At 41.2% G+C, this 22331-nt stretch overlaps 1 protein-coding gene across 6 annotated transcripts in view; it reads left to right on the forward strand.

Annotated features, from left to right (window-relative positions):
- Positions 1–17657, forward strand: part of PTPRZ1 (protein tyrosine phosphatase receptor type Z1) — a 107582-nt gene extending 89925 nt beyond the window's left edge. For 4 of the 6 annotated variants that reach the window (XM_083698865.1, XM_083698867.1, XM_083698869.1 and 1 more), the window contains 13 exons: positions 1593–1675; positions 3431–3565; positions 4073–4207; positions 5097–5260; positions 5975–6110; positions 7708–7854; positions 8858–8951; positions 10027–10100; positions 11646–11774; positions 12835–12981; positions 13715–13857; positions 15156–15291; positions 16621–17657. In XM_083698865.1, coding sequence (XP_083554991.1) covers positions 1593–1675; positions 3431–3565; positions 4073–4207; positions 5097–5260; positions 5975–6110; positions 7708–7854; positions 8858–8951; positions 10027–10100; positions 11646–11774; positions 12835–12981; positions 13715–13857; positions 15156–15291; positions 16621–16761 — 1664 coding nt within the window. In that variant the 3' untranslated portion in view covers positions 16762–17657. Of the gene's footprint in view, positions 1–1592; positions 1676–3430; positions 3566–4072; positions 4208–5096; positions 5261–5974; positions 6111–7707; positions 7855–8857; positions 8952–10026; positions 10101–11645; positions 11775–12831; positions 12982–13714; positions 13858–15155; positions 15292–16620 lie in introns of all 6 variants that reach the window. The other 2 variants (XM_083698864.1, XM_083698866.1) reach the window with 1 other exon arrangement.
- Positions 17658–22331: the final 4674 nt, after the last annotated feature.

The following is a 22331-nucleotide window of genomic DNA, read 5'->3' on the forward strand; positions in this document are numbered from 1 at the left end:
TATTGAGGGCCCATGAAAATGTAATCAAGGATCTCCTACATTTACAGAGCTTTCCCATCCATTTCAACAATAAGCATGTATCCCTTTGAATGTTCAGAAGAGACCCCTATAGTGAACTGTATAGGGAATCCTTTTCTGATCCATGGGAACTCCTCCATACAGCCTCAATATCTGTAATAAATCACTAGAATGAAACAAGTGAGTTATAAGGCATAGGTATAACTAAATAAATATACAGTAGTTGTTTTAAGCTGCAGAGGGTGATGAGCTAGAATATTTTGGTGCTTTAAAAAATATTGCTAAGTTTCACCTAACAAGGCCAATGTGAAATATCAAAGAGACATCTGCCTTTTAATGCTTTTTTTTTTTTTAAGGGAAGGATAGGGGAAGAGACAGTACCTTCATTTTCCAAGTTAATCCCTCTTCAGTTTGACATAATGATGCCTTATCTTCTTTAAGAGCCACAAGTCAGGAAATAAAATCAAGGGTTTACATGAAGATACAAATTTGCTGTTTGGAACTATATCCCAGTATTGGACATTGGTAAACCAGCCAGTTCCTATTGCAGTGCTGGATTTAGGCCAATGCTGGGGTGGGCAGTTCCTCCACATTAGGGTGCTGAGCCGAGGGGACACAAAATTGAGAAGATCCATAATTGAGAAAAATCATTTTTTGGGTGCTCCAAATTTTGGCCACACATCGGGCACCATATTACGAAGGTTTACCCAAGTCCACCCCGCCTGTTATGGAAGGCCTGTGTGCAAATCTCACCCATGCATTCAGTTGCTCCACTCTTCCGAAAGGCCAAACATTCAGAGTATTTGTGCTCAAAACAAGATCTTCTGCATGCATTGTTTTGGGATGAGCAGGCTGGTTGGACATACACATGCACCTCACATAACAGATACCGCCTGTGTAAGGGTGAAAAAATGGAACCAAAATAAATGGAATAAAACTATATTGAAAAACCGTTTTCCCACTGCAGCCAAGACGCAGGCAAATAGTTACATGTCAAAACCAGATGGGCTTTCAGAATTTCATTTCTGTCCAAATACAGTTCTTGAACGCCCCAGAACTCGTACATTTCAGCTCTCGAACAATTGAAAACCAGAACTGAGTGTTCTGGTTTTTGAACATTCTTTTGGAAGCTGAATGTCCGACGGGGCTTCCACGGCTTGTGATTGGCTGCAGGAGCTTCCTGCAGCCAATCAAAAGCCATGCTTTGGAAGTCGAATGTTTCGGAAGTCGAATGGACTTCCGGAACGGATTCCGTTCGATTTCCAAGGTACAACTGTATTGCAGATGGTGGCTGGTGCCCGTTGGAACTGGTAGGGTGGAAGGCAGGATAGAACCAGAGCCAATGACAGGCAGAACCAATCCAACATCTGTTGAGTTCTACAACACTGAGAATGAGGAGGAAGCTGACATGCAGTGCCACTCCTGTATTGGAGGGATGTAAGTGGGAAGGCAGCATGTGGGGACTGAAGTAGCTTCAGTTATCAATGTTGACTTTTAACTTTGGATGTTTACTTTCAAAGAATGAAAACCACTATTCTGAAAGCTGTGTATTCCAATGTTCTTCCTCAATTTAGATGATCATAGCAGAGTTAAACTTGCACAACTTGCAGACAAGGATGGAAAAGTTACTGACTACATTAATGCCAACTACGTAGATGTAAGTTCATCTTCCTATTTCACTGTCCTTTACTGTGAGCTTGTGTTAGGATTGTTCTTTCAAGCCACTAGAACAGGACTTTGGGTGTAGCAGCAGCAGATGAGAGGGATGTTTTGTTTTCCACCATTGGAACCGAAAGAGAGCAATGCCAGATTGTGGCAATGGGGGGTTGGAGGAGGTAGAATGATGGAGTTCTGTTAAGTTATAGGCTAGGTAGAATAGATCAAGACTCGCTCTAGAAACTGGCCATGCAACCTAGGACTGATAGGTGTTGGAATCCAACCATAGAATCATAGAATTGTAAAGTTGGAAGGGGCCACAAGAGTCATAAAATCCAACCCCCTAGGATGCAGGAATCATTCATCCAACATGGGGCTCAAACCTATCACCCTGGGATTAAGAGTCTCATGCTCTACCAACGGAGCTATCCAATCACCAACATCTGGTTGACCACAGCTTGAACCTGTTCACCTTTATGCAGTGCATCTGGAACTCTGGATTTCATTAAGAGTCCCTTGCAATGCAGCCTGTAGCATCCTGAACATTGTTTCACTGGCATCAGCCCTGAAATGAATGTTAGGACCTAAAGCCAAAGTATGGATAAGAACCTTATGCACTTGGCTAAGACTTAACAACTCGCCAGTTGAACTACTTTCCCTGATGCTTCTTGACAAATTCCAATCTAGTTGGAGGAAGGGCACTCTTAGAAAATTGGCCACATATGGTCTCTCCCCAGAGTATTTATTAAGTTTAGAAAGGGGAAGGGCCAAGAACATAATCAAAGAAAGACTTAGGGACATTGAAGCCCAAAATGACTTTAATCAACTTCCGATAACTTATAAACTCCTGTATAATTCCCAAAGGCCCCATCTAGCAAACTATCTCAAAGTTCTAGACAACGCTAAACACTGGTGGGCATTTTCCAGGGCCCGCTTTAACGCTCTCCCTTCAGCTCTTCTAGAGGGAAGATACAACAAAATACTGATCAAAGAAAGATTATGTCCCTGTAACAGCAACGAAATCGAAACCATCGGGCATTTCATCTTATACTGCCCATTATATCGAGACTCAAGAAAAGAGCTGATCGAACCGATTCTGAGGAAAATACCTCGTAGTACAGACGACACCTATATCAGACACCTCTTAGCTGATAAAGAGCCCGAAACTAACAGGCCTGTGGCAAAGTACTGTTACATTGCAACAAGAATAAAATGAGCAATGATGTCAGCAACGGAGTTCAAATTGTAAACATCGAAGGAATGATAATAAACAGTAGTGACATTTGAATTTAATTCTGTGAATTGGCCATATTTCCATTGTTATTTGTAGCACAATACTACTTATAATGTCATATTTTTATAAATTGCTTTCTGGTCATTGACCGTATTAAAGATATTTGAATTTGAATGTTAGGACCATAGAATCAAAAAATTATAGAGTTTGAAGGGACCCTGAGGGTCATCTAATTCAACTCCCTACAATACAGGAATCTCAAATACAGGACAGATAGCCCCCCAACCTCTGCTTAAAAACCTCCAAGGAAGGAGCTCCCCTCCAACCTCTTGTGGGAGTCTGTTCCACTGTCGAACAGCTCTTAATCTCTTCCCGTGACAAGCTACCTTTATGTGAACTGCTGCAAGGAGACATATCACTAGGTCTCTGGACTAGTTTCATGTCTTCCTTGCAATCAATTGATAGTTCTTTCCCTTTTATTCTGCTATATATTAATGGACACTTTTCTTTTCCTTTCCACAGGGCTACAACAGACCAAAAGCATATATTGCAGCTCAAGGGCCTTTAAAATCAACAGCAGAAGATTTCTGGAGAATGATCTGGGAACATAATGTGGAAGTCATTGTAATGATAACTAACCTGGTGGAGAAAGGAAGGGTATAAACATCCTTTATAAACATTTTCCTTTTATATAGCACATTTCTCTCTGTGAATCTAGTTAATGCACTGAGGTTGTAAACCTATACACTTTCGTGAGAATTATACTCATTCAACAAATTGGGACTTATTTCTGAGAAAATATTCATAGTATTGTACTGCAAGATTCAATTCAATACTGTGAATAATGGTACTAAGGGATGAAAATAATATACATATTCTTTGTATGTAAGTAACAGGTCTGAGCAGCCTGGGGACCTGGGATTAGCTGGTGGGGACAAAAAATATATGTGTTTTTCTTCCCTCTCCTTGCCATATTAGTGATTAAAAATACTTCCAATGTATTCCTAACCATGTCTACTCAGGAGCAAGTCCAGCTGAATTCAGTGGGGCTTACTTCCAGGTACATGGAGTTAGGATTGCAGTCTTTTTTTATTTATTACACCCCACTTAATGTATGAAATGATAAAACATTGTTTTAACACTGTATATTCCTTTGGCTGTCAGAGAAAATGTGACCAATACTGGCCTACTGATGGTAGTGAAGAATATGGAAACTTTCTAGTCACTCAAAAGAGCATTCATGTACTTGCCTATTACACTGTGAGGAATTTTACTATTAGGAATACCAAGGTGAAAAAGGTAGGTGGCTGCACTAAATAGTAACTTTGATACAGGAAGAAATAAAAAATGTTTTGTATACCATTGTGAGACACAATTGTTTTTATTGTTGCAAGGGAGTCAACTTACCAGTAAAATTCTCATTGGCTTCTGGGTTTAAAGTAAGCAGAGAAGTTCATTATATTATAATGATGTTCACAGGAAATTATTTTTAGGGCCGCACCTGATTAGCAACCTACTACGGAGACAGGACTTTTTTAGTGGCAGCACCTCAGTTGCTGAACTTAGGGCCCCCAAAGTTAATATTCAGCCAATATCTTTGCCTGCACATTTGGCTTCTGGCGGTTCCCTTACTGCGAGAAGTGTGGTTACAGGGAACCAGGCAGAGGGCCTTCTTGGTAGTCGTATCCACCCTGTGGAAAGCCCATTAAATGTCAGTAAAATAAACCAATATCTGACTTTTAGAAGACATCTGAAGGCAGGCCTCTATATGGAAGTTTTTAATGTTTGATGAGTTACTGTGTTTTAATTTGTTGGAAGCCATCCAGATTGACTGGGGCAATCTAGTCAGATGGGCAGCATATGAATAAATTCATTGTTGTCATTATTACTACAGTTCTCTTATTATGCTGCTTTGTTATATCATGATCTAGTTTATTAATTTTTAGATGTTTTGACTATTCACTGTATTTTTTACGATGGCAGGAGGGTGGTATAGAAATAAAATTTCCTCTCTATCATCCATGTCCTGATCCTCTCTATAATTTTATATATTCATATCAGAAGCAGTGGCTTTCTGTCTCTTCCCCAACATAGAATTTGAAAATTCATAGTTTGGGCAATTAAAAAATAATGTTTGTATTTCTTTCTTTTTTAAATATGCATTTCTCGCTAATTATTGTCATTTTAGGGTTCCCAAAAAGGAAGGCCTTGTGGTCGTGTAGTTTCTCAGTATCACTATACTCAGTGGCCTGATATGGGTGTTCCTGAATATACTTTGCCTGTGCTCACCTTTGTCCGAAAGGCATCGTATGCTAAACGTCATGCTGTAGGACCAGTTGTGGTTCATTGCAGGTCTGTTGTTTTTACCAAAGCAATTACTGCTCACATTATTTGCAAGAATAAAATCTGAATGAATGTTTTCTGGACCTATCATGTCTCAAATCAAGAGCTTCCTATGAACACATGTATGCATGCAGATCTTCCACAAAGGTGGTTTCCTCGATCAGTTAAGAACATTTAACAAAGCAATCTTTGAACCATAATGTTCAGAATTGTTTCCTTGTATGAGTTTTGCAAGCATACAACTGAGCCTCTTGGGCTTGCCGATCGAAAGGTCGGCGGTTCGAATCCCCGTGATGGAGTGAGCTCCCGTTGCTCTGTCCCAGCTCCTGCCAACCTAGCAGTTCGAAAGTATGCCAGTGCAAGTAGATAAATAGGTACCACTGTGGTGGGAAGGTAAACGGTGTTTCTGTGCATTCTGATTTCCATCACGGTGTTCCGTTGCGCCAGTAGCGGTTTAGTCATGCTGGCCACATGACCCAGAAAGCTGTCTGTGGACAAACGCTGGCTCCCTCAGCCTGAAAACAAGATGAGCGCCACAACACCATAGTCACCTTTGACTGGACTTAAACATCCAGGGGTCCTTTACCTTTTTTACCTATAAATAATACCAAACTTATTTAATCCCTATCTGGCTGTGTTTCCATGAACGGATGGCTCTGGGCTGCTGTACTTTTGCTGTTTCTTAGATTCAGATTTATTCATTTTGTTTCCAATGTTTAACAGTGCTGGTGTTGGAAGGACGGGCACATACATAGTATTAGATAGCATGCTTCAGCAGATTCAGCACGAAGGGACTGTCAACATATTTGGATTCCTGAAGCACATACGGACGCAAAGGAACTATTTGGTGCAGACGGAGGTAAGAAAAAGTGTGTTCTTAGTGTCACAAAACCTCTTACAAGATTTTAAAACAGATCGAGAAACAAACTTACTAGAACTCTCCGGTACTAATTTAAACCACAGCTTCCAAAAGACCAATAAAAAAAAAGTTGTTTACCGTTCTCTACCTCGAGGAAAAGGGCTTCCTAATTGCCAACGTATTGTTTCCATACATTATTTCTTTTCCAGTAAACTTCTTATGAATTTTAGAGTAATTTGGGAGATTAGAAATAGGAGACGGCATGCGGATCCACCCTGGGAGTGGATCACACTGCAGCACCTTCAGAGTCGATGCTTTTCAAATAGAATCAAAGAATTGTAGGGTTGGAACAGACTCCCAACACTCATCTAGTCCAACCACCTGCAATGCAGGAATCTCAACACAGAATCATAGAATGGAAGGGATTAGCATAATTATTAATACTTATGTACAAAGCGGGTGGCACTCTGGGTTAAACCACAGAGCCTAGGACTTGCATGAGTTTTGCAAGCATACAACTGAGGCTCTTGAGCTTGCCGATCAAAAGGTCGGCGGTTCGAATCCCTGCAACGGGGTGAGCTCTCGTTGCTTGGTCCCTGCTCCTGCCAACCTAGCAGTTCGAAAGCACGTCAAAGTGCAAGTAGATAAGTAGGTACCACTCCGGCGGGAAGGTAAACAGCATTTCCGTGCGCTGCTCTGGTTCGCCAGAAGCGGCTCAAGTCATGCTGGCCAATAAAGCGAGATGAGCACCGCAACCCCAGAGTTGGCCATGACTGGACCTAATGGTCAGGGGTCCCCTTTACCCTTTACAAATAGTATAGAAATCTGTATAACTGCAGAGAGCCTGTGGGTCCTGCTCCTTGCCTCTCTCTGCCTGGCCTACGGTGGGCCTGACAGGCTTCTTAAAGACTTCTGCTGCTGCTGCCCAACAAGGACCGAGGTATTTTGGGGGGAAGTTCTGTGGGGAGTTTTTGCTGCTGTTATCGATATTAATTCTTTGTACTTTTATTTTTGTGTGGAAATTGTTCAGTTTGGTTATGTAGTTTTTTACGTGTTTCATTTATTTTTATGATTACTTTGCTATGGTTGTAATTATGTAAATCTTGTCATGTTGTAAGCCGCCTTGAGCATTGCTTTAACTATGAAAAGGCAGCATACAAAATAAAATGATGATATTTGTATCGTGGGGATGAGAAGTTTCTGTCTTTTGGATAATATTTGTACATCCTTAGCAAGATCTATTCTGGTTTTAGTGGTTAACCTGTACCATACGCAGGCAAAGGTAGCTGGCTTTTGCGCGGCAATAACAACTACAGTGGAACCTCGGGTTAAGTACTTAATTCGTTCCAGAGGTCCGTTCTTAAGCTGAAACTGTTCTTAACCTGAAGCACCACTTTAGCTAATGGGGCCTCCTGCTGCTGCCACACTGCCAGAGCCCAATTTCAGTTCTTATCCTGAAGCACAGTTCTTAACTTGAAGCACTATTTCTGGGTTAGCGGAGTGTGTAACCTGAAGCGTATGTAACCCGAGGTACCACTGTAATAATAAAACTGAAATGATTTGCTAATGTCTTTTTTTACTTTTTCTTTTAAAATAGGAACAGTATGTCTTTATTCATGATGCACTTGTGGAGGCCATACTCAGCAAAGAAACAGAAGTACCTGAAAACCACATTCACGCTTATGTTAATTCACTCTTAATACCTGGACCAATGGGAAATACAAGATTAGAGAAACAATTCAAGGTGAGATCCCTTTGATTTCAAGGATTCAGGACAACCAATGCTGCACAAAAATGTCTATATGGCATTTGAATCGTAGGGCTGTTTTAATGAGTTCGATGATGGCCAACAGCCTGAAGCTAAAACTCACCTTTGAAGGAGCAGGTTCATAGTCTTGTTCTAGATTCAGCACTGCCACTTGAGCCCCAGGCTTTGGCAAGGAGACCAGCTATGACTTGTGTGGCCATTTCTGGACTGGAAGAGCCTGGCCACAGTACTGCATACTGTGGTAACCTCCTATCTGGAATACTGCAATGCTCTTTTGTGCTGTGTTTCCCTGAAAGACTGGCCAGAAAGTGCCGCTAGTGTAGAATTCAGCATCTGCATCATGCCATAGAACACCCATTATTCAGAGCTCTGCATGGCCTGGGATGCAAGTATTTGTCAAAGCACTTCTTATATCATCTGACTGAGGTTTTAAGATTGGTGGCAAAGGCCCTTCTCTCTGTCTCACTAAGTAGTGGCTGTTCTCTGCTGGTTAGTGACACAGGATTACACCTCACAAGTGGCTGTTGTATGCTGGTTAGTGGTGTGGGATTGTACCTTCTCAGTGATGGATCCATCCCTATGTAATTCTCTTTCCCTGGAGCCATTCCATGTTCTAATTTTAATGGGATTCCAACGCCAGATTAAAATGTAACTGCATTTTCCAAGGCATTTGATGATTGAAATCTATTAGGATGTGCTAATCTGCTGCTGTTTTTGCAGGGTTTTATAACTAATTTTAATTATTTGTTTTTGTTAAAGCATGTTGAAAACAAAGATGTGATTCTAAAAGTTCCATTAATAAATAAAATTAATTGGCTGAATTTGCAATATAAGTAATCCTATAAACTGGTATGAGAGCTGGGATCATTGGCCAGTGTAGCCAAATATATGTAGTCCTGGCCTGAACCACACTTGCATGTATACTATTTGTGATTCACACAACCCAAAACTCTGTTCTTTTTCTTCATTTTGTCTTCAGCTTCTGAGCCAATCTAATATACAGCAGTGTGATTATTCTACTGCACTGAAACAGTGTAATAGAGAAAAGAACAGGACCTCATCCATAATTCCTGGTAAGTTTGTTGAGAATACCTTGAGTTTGACTACAAAATTAAACCAATAAGCCACTTGAGCCTAATATCCTATATGTCACAGTGACCATCCATAAATGACATTGGGAACTTCAGAGAGAATAAATACTGCTTTATTGCAGCTTCTACCTTTTGATATTTGTAGCTGAATGACTGACATACTAAAATATGTGCTGCTTGGTGACCCAGATTAATTATGGTGTAGTTCCACATTTTATAAGTTTGCTTAGACCTGATTCAGCGTGCAGCCTAATGTGTTGGTGGCTGATGAAAAAGACATGATATGGGTGTAGCACCATGTGGCAAGTTGTTTTTGCTCCCTATACAGCTCAGACAATGTAATATAAGTAGTCATAAAGCCTCTTTGTTCATAGCTTGTGACAGTGTTATTCCAATACAGTGGTACCTCGGGCTAAGTACTTAATTCATTCCGGAGGTCCGTTCTTAACCTGAAGCACCACTTTAGCTAATGGGGCCTCCTGCTGCTGCCACACCACGGGAGCACGATTTCTGTTCTTATCTTGAAGCAAAGTTCTTAACCCGAGGTACTATTTCTGGGTTAGCAGAGTCTGTATCCTGAAGCATCTGTAACCTGAAGTGAATGTAACCCGAGGTACCACTGTAGTCACAATTGCATTGGGGAACAGTTCCACATGAATGGCGTTGCATGGGACTTTGAATAATCCTGATGGACCAGAAAGAACAGTCCCACTAAAACTAAGGTCCATAAATTTCTGGAGTGGTGCAAGAGCTGTTTTTTTATTGCTTCATCCTGTGCCACTGCTGTAAGATTGAAAGCCTACAACAAGAGCAGGATAATTTACATGGACCCTTTGCCTTTCATCATTGCCCAGACAGAAGGGAGGAAAAGACCTGTGGCATTTCCCCTTCCTACACAATGGCAGAGCAGCTGGGTAATGGGCAATGTCGCTCCCTTGCCATTAAGTCAGTGGTTCTCCCAGATCTCTTGATTTGAAGAAATACAGAATCTGTGCAAATAGCAGGAATTTGCATGTATGCTAGAGACAGTAAAATGGCTCTCACACTTGTTTTACAGTGGAGAGATCTAGAGTTGGTATTCCATCATTGTCTGGTGAAGGCACAGACTACATCAACGCTTCCTATATTATGGTGAGAGAGTTTCTTCCTAAATTATACTGTAATTTGAAATCATTTGCGTATTTTTGCCAGCTCTTGGCAATCACTTGGGTGATTGCACTCTGCACATGGCTTTTGTGCATGGGCGAAGGAAGGCGTCGTGACACCCGGGGTGGGCATCACGAGGTATGGCATCGCTACATACGACACATGCGCTGTACGTAGCAACACCGCACATGTGCCGTAGAGTGGTTGGCTGCCGGCGCCACTCCAGCGCTTTACGGATGGTGCCGGGATCCCTCCGTCACCGCTGCAGCCACAAACATGGCTGTAGTGGCGATGGAGAAATCCCGGCACCGTCTGTACAGCGCTGGAGCAAACCGCTATACAGTGCATGTGTGTCACACTGCCCATGCACTGTACTTAGCGGTTTGCTGACTGTGCCGGGATCCTCTGCTCACGACTGCAGCCGTGAACAAAGGATCTTCCAAAGGCAGCTGCGGCGGCACGATGGCTGCTTGCACCACCGCAATCCCCCACGGGGTGACTTCTTGTCACCCCCGCAGGCATGGAACCCCGGGCGTGCACCCCCATTGCAATGCCACTGCTTTTGTGTAGAGTGTGGACACAGAAGATAACATAGAAATGCTCCCAAATGTTTTTGATAACTATGCCTACCCTCGTGTCCTGCTAATTGCACTAATTTCTAGTTCCGACGTAATCACCATATTTTTTTGCACCATAACACTCACTTTTTTCCTCCTAAAAAGTAGGGGGAAATGTCTGTGCATGTTATGAAGGGAATGCCTACGGGTGGCATGCCTACGGATTTTCCTCCTCTAAAAACTATGTGCGTGTTATGGTCGGGTGCGTGTTATAGAGCGAAAAATACGGTATTTAGCATTGCTATGCTAGCCAACCATTATCAATGCCACTAAAGCTCCAAAAAGAAAGATTGAGCATATCAGGGACATCGTTAATCTATAAGTCCTCAATTTTGCAGATGGTTTTCTAAGTGTAAAAATTTATGAAGGTAAAGAGGAACATTCAATACAGAAACAAGGCCTCTCTTGTGCTAGCCAGTTCCACTTGCATGTAGTGCAGCTAAGTAAGATTAATATAAAAATGTATTATTTTTCCATCTGCTAAAGAATGAAACCTGAGAATATTGTTAGCGTAGGAAAAACAGCTTCTAAATTAAGCTAGTGAAATGAAGGCTATGGCCAGCTTGCATAATAAAATGAGTGCCTTCTATTTGCAGAGGAGTAATATTTATTTATATGTCACCTGTAAACTGAAAGGGCTTCTAGGAAGCTAAACAAACAAATATATAAAAACAAGTTGGTAAACTAAGCTAAAATTCTAGCTATGTCCTAGGATGATGCCATGAAGAGAAGAACTCAGAACCTTCTATCTGTAGAACTGATGTGGAAAAACAGCACGGGTTTAAACCTCATCTTGTATTGTGAGAAGTAGACTGATTTGTTGTTGTTGTTGTTGTTGTTGTTGTTGTTGTTGTTGTTATTATTATTTCTTGATAAGAACAGGGTAACCTCGCTGAATGTATTTGTTTTGCAGGGTTATTATCAAAGTAATGAATACATTATTACCCAGCATCCTCTACTACATACTATCAAAGATTTCTGGAGAATGATATGGGACCACAATGCTCAGATAATTGTCATGCTTCCAGATAGTCAGAATATGGTAAGACTATATTAAAGAGTTAAATACTTCACTTTATAGCACTGTTTTTAGTTCAGCAAGAAACATAGAACATGAGATTTCATCTTTTCTTATAGTTACCATTCATCAAGTAATTATTTTGACATTAAGAATATGAAAATAAAATAAAGAGGTAGTTGGTGATTGGTGATTTAATTTGTGTGCTGTGAGAATATTCTCAAAGCAGTGATAATTCCAATAAAGAACCAGTATTAAAATGTAGGAATTCTGAAGACTTTAGACCTAAACTGTGTGTGTTCTGGGCATCCATAGGAATAGCTATGGATGAGAAAGTAATTCCTTCACATGTAAGGATGACTTGATTTTTAAAAAAATATGAAATGAGGAATGGGGAGTTTTGCAAAGAAACAGGAAGACCATGGTTTTAGCATAACATTACTTGCATGTTTAATAATTTCAGTTAAGTTTAAGTAAGGCATACACATCATTAAAGTAAAGGGAACCCTGACCACTAGGTCCAGTCGTGTCCGACTCTGGGGTTGCGGCGCACATCTCGCTTTACTGGCCGAGGGAGCCGGTGTACAGCTTCCAGGTCATGTGGTCAGCATGACAAAGCCGCTTCTGGCGAACCAGAGCAGCGCACGGAAACGTCGTTTACCTTCCCGCCGGAGCGGTACCTATTTATCTGCTTGCACTGTGATGTGCTTTCGAACTGCTAGGTTGGCAGGAGTAGGGACCGAGCAACAGGAGCTCACCCCATCGCAGGGATTCAAACCGCCAGCCTTCTGATCAGCAAGTCCTAGGCTCTGTGGTTTAACCCATAGCACCACCCGCGTCCCTATACACATCATTAGCACTATGTATTTTTTTTTTTGCTTCACAAAACAACTGGATATAGCTATAGTTTATAACTAATTTGGAGTTTGTTTAGAAGCATGTTTTTCCCTCAGCCAGAACTAAGTTCTGGCACCTCTCAGGTGGGTTCCATTGCCCACCAACAAGGAGATGTTCATCGTGAATTCTAGCATCTCTTTTCTAGAAAAATAGCACTGTTTAGAAGTGTTTCTTTTTCTTTTAGCAGGCTGAAGATGAATTTGTATACTGGCCAAACAAAGAAGACCCTATAAATTGTGAGAGCTTTAAAGTCAGCCTGATTTCGGAAGAACACAAATGCTTGTCAAATGAAGAGAAGCTTATAATCCAGGATTTCATTTTAGAAGCTACACAGGTACTGTTGATACCATACCTTATAGCTGGAGACTAAACAACTAAACAACAACAATAAAACTGTGATCTGAATTGCTAACTAAAAAACATACCCCAGAGTAAATTGCAGAGTTAATTTTTTTTCAAAAAGTAAACAAACCAAAAACACACACACCCAAACACCCTTTTTTGTTTTCATGAGGGACTTCAAATATTTTGCAGTAAGGTGCACATATGTAAAACATGCTATAGAGGTTTCTGCTAATAAAATAATCCTATGATGAAAAAGTTAATATTTCTAACTTGTCAGATTGGCTTTTATCTCTGTATTATTGTAATTGCAAAAGGCACAATAAGACTATGGACACCATCCATCTCAGTTAGTCTTGAACCCTCCCAAGGATTATATTGCTAGCAACTTTAAGTCACTTTGCTATTCAGGATGATGCCATTATGAAGATACATATTCCTTGATTTGGATTATCAGTCCAAACAAACCGAGAAATAAAAACAATCCATTCTGCTCATGGCAATTCCCCCCCTCCAACCTCTTTTTTATGGGCCATTGGCCCACAGGTGAGGGAGAGGCGAATTTATGAGCAGACACACAGACTGACATCTTTGAAAGCATAAGATCATGAAAGCTGAAAGATAAATGTGTGACAGCTGGCTCAATACACACCTTTTTATCAATAAATACACAGAACAAGAATCAGTTGAAGGTATGAATTCTGTGTCTTTTTTTCCCTATTTAGGATGATTATGTGCTTGAAGTGAGGCATTTTCAGTGTCCGAAATGGCCAAATCCAGACAGTCCTATTAGTAAAACATTTGAACTCATAAATGTCATCAAAGAAGAAACTTCCAACAGAGATGGACCCATGATTGTGCATGATGAGTAAGTACTGACCTGCTGCAGTTGCTGAAATCCTATTACAGTGGTACCTCTGGTTATGAACTTAATTCGTTCTGGAGGTCTGTTCTTAACCTGAAACAGTTCTTAACCTGAGGTACCACTTTAGCTAATAGGGCCTCCTGCTGCCACCACTGCGCGATTTCTGTTCTTAACCTGAGGTACTACTTCTGGGTTAGCAGAGTTTGTAACCCGAGGTACCACTGTATATCTCTGTGTGTGTTTCACACAGCAACTGCAGATTTACCAAACCTATATTTTTGGGTGACAGAAACACCCAAATGTTATATTCTTTATAAAACTATATACCGTATTCTTCGCACCATAGGACGCACTTTTCCCCTCCTAAAAAGCAAGGGAAAATGTGTGTGCGTCCTATGGAGCGAATGCAGGGGGGAGGCAGGCGGGAAAAGCCCCCAAGAGCTGCACACAAGCTCCGTGCGCTCTTGCGGGCTTTTCCACAGGAGGGAGAAGGGACTCACTGGCCGCATCAGTCCCTTCTCCCACCTCCCAGAAAAGCCAGGAGAAGCCGCGATCTCTTTAAAGGAGTTGCGCGGCTTCTGCCGGTTTTGCGGGAGGTGGGTGAATCCCCCCACCTCCCAGTAAAGCCAGGAAAGCCCTGCGCAGCGTCTCCAGGCAAGGAGAGGCTGCACGGGGCTATGGATTCTTTAGCCCCATGCAGCCTCTCCCACGAGGGAGAGGCTACATGGGGCTAAAGGGGAAGCCAAAACAGCAAGCGGGATCCATCCTGCTGGCTGCCTTGGCTTGTGCCATAGCCGCGCGCAACCCCTCCGGCAGGGAGAGGTTGTGCGCAGCCTGTACGCTGCTCTTTGGGGCTGGGGGGGATTTTTTCCCCTTGATTTCCCCCCCTAAAAACTGGGTGCACCCTATGGTCCGGTGCGCCCTATGGTGCAAAAAATACGGTACTCAGCATGATGTTAACCATGCCTTCCTGGCTCAGATCCAGAAGTCTTCTGGGCTCCAATAGACACATTTCATCACTGCTGGTCATAAGACCTTGTATGGGGAATATTTAGACATTCCCTCTCTAGATAAAAAAGGAAGGTGTGCAAAATGTATACATTGCGACAAATAGGTGCAAACACTGGTTGTAAGAATGAAACAATATAAATACTTTTATTTCTAAATTAACATGTTTTAGTGGTCAGATTTGCACCATTGTTAGGAAATAAATCAAGTCTCTTTTTTTCTTGCTTACTTTAAGTGTAGAAAATGACTATTTCTGCATGTGTATTTTGTATTTATTTTTTTTGCCCTCAAAGGCATGGAGGAGTGACAGCAGGTACCTTCTGTGCATTAACGACGCTAATGCATCAGCTAGAAAATGAAAACTGTGTGGATGTTTATCACGTAGCTAAGATGATAAATCTGATGAGGCCTGGAGTCTTCACAGACATTGTAAGTAAATAAATAAATATCTGGCACAATTTTCTTATGTGTTATGAAATTCCCATCAAGGAAAGAATCACATTATATGCTTTTTATTTTTACTTACCTCTGTATTACATTTATACCCCACCTCTTCTCCAAAGAGCTCATGCGTGTGGGGTACGCGGTTCTTTTTTCCATATTTTATCCTCACGAAAATCTGAGGTAGCCTAGGCTGAGAGATTTTGATTGACTCAACTCAGCAAGCTTCATAGCTAGGCTAGGATTTGAACCCTGGTCTCCTAAGTCCTTGTTCAACACTCAGACCACAAAATAATGGCTCTATAAAAAAATAGGGTTAAAACTATGGTAATTGAGTGTTACATAATTCCCCAGGTAATAATAAGAATTACATAAAGGTTGGATATATTCTTCACCAGCTACCATCTTATTTTGCTCTGCTAGCCAGCCTTCCAGCATAGCATTTAATGACTCGGAAAGGTGTTTTAAGGTCCCCATGTCATTCTAATTCAGGGAAACATTCTTAAACCACTCTTCCTTGCCATAGCAATCCAGAGTCAGTTACACAGAGGTTAAAATACAACATGTCTAGTAAAGCAGCAGGAATAAAATACCTGGCATCACAGAGACTAATATCTATCAAGGGCCTGTTCAAAATTCGTAAGGAGTTTCTGCCAGTCCTATCTCAGATGAGAGGGAATTGCATAACTGAGGCATCATCTAAAAAGGCTTTGCATAAAGGGTGTGTGTGTGTGTGTGTGTGTGTGTGTGTGTGTGTGTGTTTCTGCAATATTTGGGGTTCCCTGAGCACCCCATTCTTTCTCACAGACAATATGTTTCTGAATGCCAGTTGCTGGAAACCTCAGGAGGAAGAGTTGTCATGTACAGTGGTTCCTCCGAAGTCAAACGGAATCTGTTCTGGAAGTCCGTTCGACTTCGAAACAAAGGTGCAGCTTCCGATTGGCTGCAGGAAGCTCCTGCAGCCAATCTGAAGCCATGGAAGTCACGTCAGACATTCAGGTTCCAAAAAACATTCGCAAACCAGAACACTCACGTCCGGGTTTGCAGCAATCGGGAGCCAAAACGTTCAACTTGAAAAGGCGTTCGGGATCCAAGGTACGACTGTACTCAGGCCCTGCTTAGGGGTTTCCCACACAGGCTGGCCAATGTGAGAGCAGAATACTGGCCTCATCCAGCAGGCTCTTGTTATGTTCACCCTATTTTGGCTACAATATGACCACCACTCACCAGCTGAGCTTCCAAATGGGCTGTGGGGGTGTGATTCTTATTGTTTGAACCAACCACACTAACCTCCTACTTTACCCCACCCGCTTTTAGGACCAGTATCAGTTCCTCTACAAAACTATTCTCAGTCTTGTTAGCTCAAGGCAAGAAGAAAACCCTTCAGTATCTATAGACAGTAATGGTTCAGCTTTACCAGACGGCAACGCAGCGGAAAGCTTGGAATCTTTAGTTTGACTATGAACGGAATATGGCAGTGGTTATCAAGAGCTGGAAATTTCATTACTGTTGCTTTTAATTTTTAAAAATTGTGTGGGGCGGTGAGGGTGAGGTGGGGTTGGAAGAAACGTCCAGCTATTCGATAATCTTTTTATTTCCCTTCTTCAAAAGAAACTGTTGTTACCAATGGCTCTATTACTGAACTTATATCATTAACTATGTGTGCCTTTTTGAAAGACTCATTGTAATGCATTTTGTTATGTTTCAACTAATTTGATTGAACTATACTGTGTTTCTAAGAATGAAACTGTGGTCTCTTTTACAGTAATAGTTTCTAATTTCTTTGGTTTTATTTTAAATTATTTTTTAAATCATAACTATAGATCCTAAAGTTCCTAGCAACAAATGTCATGTTTCAGTATCCCTTTACTTGCTGTTATTTATAGGATTCCTTACATTTGCTAGAAATCTAACTTTTAATATGGTAGAATGTAAATATAATTCTCTTCTCTGTAATATTCAACATTTTAAAACTTTTGGTAGGCATTTAGAATAGCTGATACTTACTGTAAATATTTCTAGAGTGGATTCCATGGACCAAATTTATATTTATAATTGTAGATTTTTATATTTTACTACAAAGTCAGTTTTCTAGTTCTGTGTAATTGAATTGGTAAAATGATGTAGTTCAGTACCTGTTTTTCATTTTAACAAAAAACAAAAAAAAACTTCTGATATATTATCCCATGCATCCTAAGTGAGTAACCATATCTCTGCATGCAGTTTTAACTTTTGTGGGAAATTGAAATACACTTGTTTTGAAATAAGAAGTTTCTATGAGAATAACATCTGTACTCAGCATTGTTTAAAGTGTTTTTATCCAAGGCATTGCAAAATAAATATCAATATTCCAACTACTATAAATATATATATGCTTTAAACAAGATCTGCCTCATCAGTGCTGAACATCCAATATTGCAGAATCAAGTTTCAGTCCCGGGGGGGGGGGGGGTGTCTGTTCATTTTCTCCAAGGGCAGAATAGATTTCAGTGGGGAGGGGGAAGCAGGGTAAAAAATAATAATCAGTAAATATATTAAATACAAGATACTACAGACCCCCCTTACCACAATTAAAACCAATGGGAGCGGAACATGAATTAAACCATACCCAATGGTCTAAACCGCCATTCAAATCCATCTCAGCCAAAAGAAGAGAAGTTACTCTAACGCCATGGAAACTGGCACAGATACACCCAGGAACGTCATCTAAATGCTGGAGAGGCTGCACCAGAATAGGCATGTACCTCTACATGGGGCAGGAATGCCGGAAAGCCCAACCCTTCTGGATATCAGTACTGCAGGAAATTTCCAAGATAATAAGAAGCAACTCTAGAACTCGCCCTATTAAGTATCTTCCAGGACAACAATGCTCATGAACGCATAAGTCACTCTCAACCGCTAGAAGTATCACAACTAGACACAGGAAGGACCTATCAGGAGTGTACATAGACCACTGGTACAAAACGTATGGGAAACCACCCTACTAGAAAAGTTAACCAACAAAATAAAGTACAGAAATAAACAACCTTTCTTTTATCTCAACAGAGTTTCATGACTTCTTTGGACTTCCTCACATCTCCCGCTGAAAAGTTAACCAACAAACTCAAAGCAGCACGGGGACAAGCTATGGAGGATGCCTTCACCCTAGTATGGTTCCCTTGTATTACATCCACAGCACAACAGGACAATGGCCTGTCCCCTCCAACAGTATACAAATCAATATGGCCCACCTGACCCAACAACCTAGCCCACCTCCCTCACACAAATAAGCCACACCACAATGAACACAATTCATGAAACACAACCAACCAAGCTCATCAATAAAAATAAATACACAAAGGACCTAACCCATGTGATGCTAACACTATGAATAGGCAATAGAACAATATCCCCCTCCCCAACTGCAAGATGTCTATTTTTTAACAGTTTGGTGAGAGACATTTTTGTCATAGACTATAAATTGAAAGCGGAGACAATAGACATACCGTTCCTCATTTATCTGTTTGCTATGTAAAAAAAAAAATCCAATTTAAACGATTTTTTTTTAAAAAAGCACGACACATTTTGAAAGGTTGCCTAGTCACCAACTGCAAAAGAAGCGAAAGCAAAAAGACACCAGTAGTGTATTTTCTGAACATTGTGTGGATACATCTGTATACCTCTTAATAACTAGAGAGAGATGTGCTGCCGATAGATCAGCACATATGATCAGAAACAAGAGAGGAAGACTAGATCTTTCCATGTATGCTCTTTTCCTAAATGGCACACCATCCACTGCTCAGATTGCTTGCTAAATGGATGTTGTACACCGACAGCTTTAGCAGTTCCAGTCACCTTTCAGGAGGTACAGTAAAACAACGGGTTGAACCCGCAAAAAAGGCAACCAGTGCTGTCACTATTGTTACAAAGTGCATGCCTGCTGCTACCTCAGGGATCACTCCAGTCCAGGGGTCAGCAACCTTTTCCAGCCATGGGCCTGTCCACCGTCCCTCAGACCATGTGGTGAGCCAGACTATATTTTGGAGAAAAAATATGAACAATTTCCTATGCCCCACAAATAACCCAGAAATGCATTTTAAATAAAAGCACACATTCTACTCATGTAAATACACCAGGCAGGCCCCACAAACAACCCAGAGATGCATTTTAAATAAAAGGACACATTCTACTCATGTAAAAACACACTGATTCCAGGACCGTCTGTGGGCTGGATTGAGAAGGCGATTGGGCCGCATCCTGCCCACGAGCTTTAGGTTACCTACTCTAGTGTGAGCAGCTACCATACAAGACTCTGAGCTGCCTTCACAAATAAAGTAAATCCAAATTTGCATTTAAAGTACATACCGGAGGGGAGGGCAGCTTTATGTTCCAGATGCACGGCCTAAAAAGGCAAAACAATTTTCACTGGACAGTTCATCCTGCCCCCTTATTTGTTCCAAAACAAGCACTGAGCATAAGCAGCCCCAATAATTCTTCTTCATAATATCCCTGGGGATGTAAGTGCCACAGGGTTAATTTTGATCTTATGGCTGCTTCTATAACCCCATTTCCTAATCCTCTTTCCTTCTATTTTCTCTCCCAACCCATAATCCTAGGGCACAGAGCAATTCAGATAATCAATGAGGATATAATGATCTTGTGCACCACTTATTTGACCCAGGAAAATCAACCTGGTTGTGAACTAAAGTTGCAATCCTAAAATCACTTACTATGGTGCAAATGGCCCCCTTTAGAACGTTACACTAAAGTAGCCACCTTTATGTAAAACTTCGTTGATGGGGTGTTATTTTAAGTAAGTAAGTAAATAAATAAAAGAAATCAAGGAATTGTCTGCTGCTTGCAAGGTCTCCTTCCATCAACATCTGTAATCACATTCATCATTTTAGCATGCTGACTAGTTATTTAAACATAAGTCCTTGGAATAATCTCTTTAGCAACACATTGGGTTTTGATCTGGGGCAAAAAGGAATAAGAAATCTTTCATAATCTTCAACTTGTCCTGGATTATTCATTTTAATAAATGTGCATCGGTTCCTAAATTGAGCTAGCAAACAGTCTGAGACAAAAATGACATATTCTAATTAATTTTTATTGTAATCCATGCTGCAGACTCAAAAAATACAGAGCCTACTTCAGTAAACTGGGTCAAGTGTAGAAAAGATGCTGTTTCAGTTGTCGCAAGTCTCCCAATACATCTTTAACTAGCAATGCCGATTTAACTTTTGTTTGCCTTTCTCAGACTACAAAAATGCAAACTTGACAATAGCTACCTAGTGAGTATGAACACAGGACAGGACAGCATTGAAGTAACAACAAAAATGGAAAACCAGGAAGTGAACTTGATACGGGTGCCAGGAAAAGATTTATCCAGGTTGCAATCTCAGACTTATTTGGGAGTAAACTCTGCAGAACTTAGTGGTACTCGCTTCTGAGTAAACCTGCATGGGATCACATTTGCCTGACACATTTCAAAAGCACAGTCATCTAGGAAAATCAACATTTTGTAATGATGCCACTTTTAACTTCGATAAGAGTTTTGAAATTGTCGCCATTTAACCATTTGACAAAATGTTGTCTGTTTTCTTACACTGATTCTTGTTTTGCACTACAGCTCGTCACCTGACAGGCATCCTGGGCTAAGCTACAGAACTGCAAATAAAACGTTTTACGTGCAATATACAAATGTGACACTAGATGGCGAGACTAAGCTATGGAAAATTCAACGTATTCCCCCCCCCCCCAATGTTTTTTTTATAAGCATTTTCACAGCGTTTTTGATATGTGTGTCAATTCCACCCCATCAAAATGTGATGGGCAACTTAATAGGTGCTTCTTTGAGGTAAAGAATATAAGAAGAATCTGGCCAGATCCACCTAAATCTGCTTCCCACTAGGTCAACCAAATGCCTCTAGATAACCTACGAACCACCAGTATTCACGGCTATGATTCCTAGAGGTTACATAACACCTTGACTACTAGAAGAATAACAAATCTAGCCATTGAAAGGAGACTCACATTTTCACACACACACACACATGTGCTTTTCTACAATAAAACAACCTTCACCCCTAAACTACATTTTCCCACACATGCTAAACAAATTTCATTTACCCAAGCAGCTTTAAAAACTCCCAGAAAGATATTCCACTACCTCACTAACCTTAACGTTCACAGCTCAAAACAATCAGCAAACATCAAACTGACAAGATTCACACACCAACAGCATGCAAGGCCAGGGTTGCCAACTTATGGCACCCACAAAGGCTTACTGGAGCCCTGGGCAGGTGCCAAAGATTCTGAGCTTTCATTTCTTTCAAATAGTAAGTCTCTAGCCCAGGGATCAGCAACCTTTTCCAGCCATGGGCCAGTCCACTGTGCCTCAGACCATGTGGTGGGCCGGACTAAATTTTGAAAAAAAATATGAACAAATTCCTATGCCCCAGAAATAACACAGAGATGCATTTTAAATAAAAGCACACATTCTACTCATGTAAAAACGCGCTGATTCCTGGACAGTCCGCGGGCCGGATTTAGAAGGTGATTGGGCCGCATCCGGCCCCCGGGCCTTAGGTTGCCTACCCCTGCTCTAGCCTTTCTAAAAAGCTATGGTGCAACTTTTGAAGAGATTTCTATGAAATGAGTTTGGTGTTACCACCTCGTAAACTTTTCTTGGTCCCGAGAAGCACTCTGATAGACAGCAGCAGCATCAGTGTGAGTGAAATTAATGTTGTGTGATCGCCACAATCGGAAGAGCAGAACTTGGCTAACTTCCCATGCTAAACAGATTGTCAGGGGTGACTTTGTGTTATGCCACCACCACCTGCTATAGCATCTATTTTGTGACTGGGCCCCCCGGTACTCTCTCAGAATTTGAAATGTGTGCATTTCAAAAAAGTTCCTGGCCCCTGCAAAACCTCTAGAAGGTCCTGCAGCCAGCTTACACAAAGATTTCATCTTCTCGGCCCCTTTGCAGTTCTGTATCTTACACTCACACAGCTTTGATCCACGTGAAAGGAGACAAGTATAAA

This window comes from Podarcis gaigeae, assembly GCF_964106915.1.
Source record: "Podarcis gaigeae genome assembly, chromosome: 10".
Lineage (NCBI taxonomy): Eukaryota > Metazoa > Chordata > Lepidosauria > Squamata > Lacertidae > Podarcis > Podarcis gaigeae.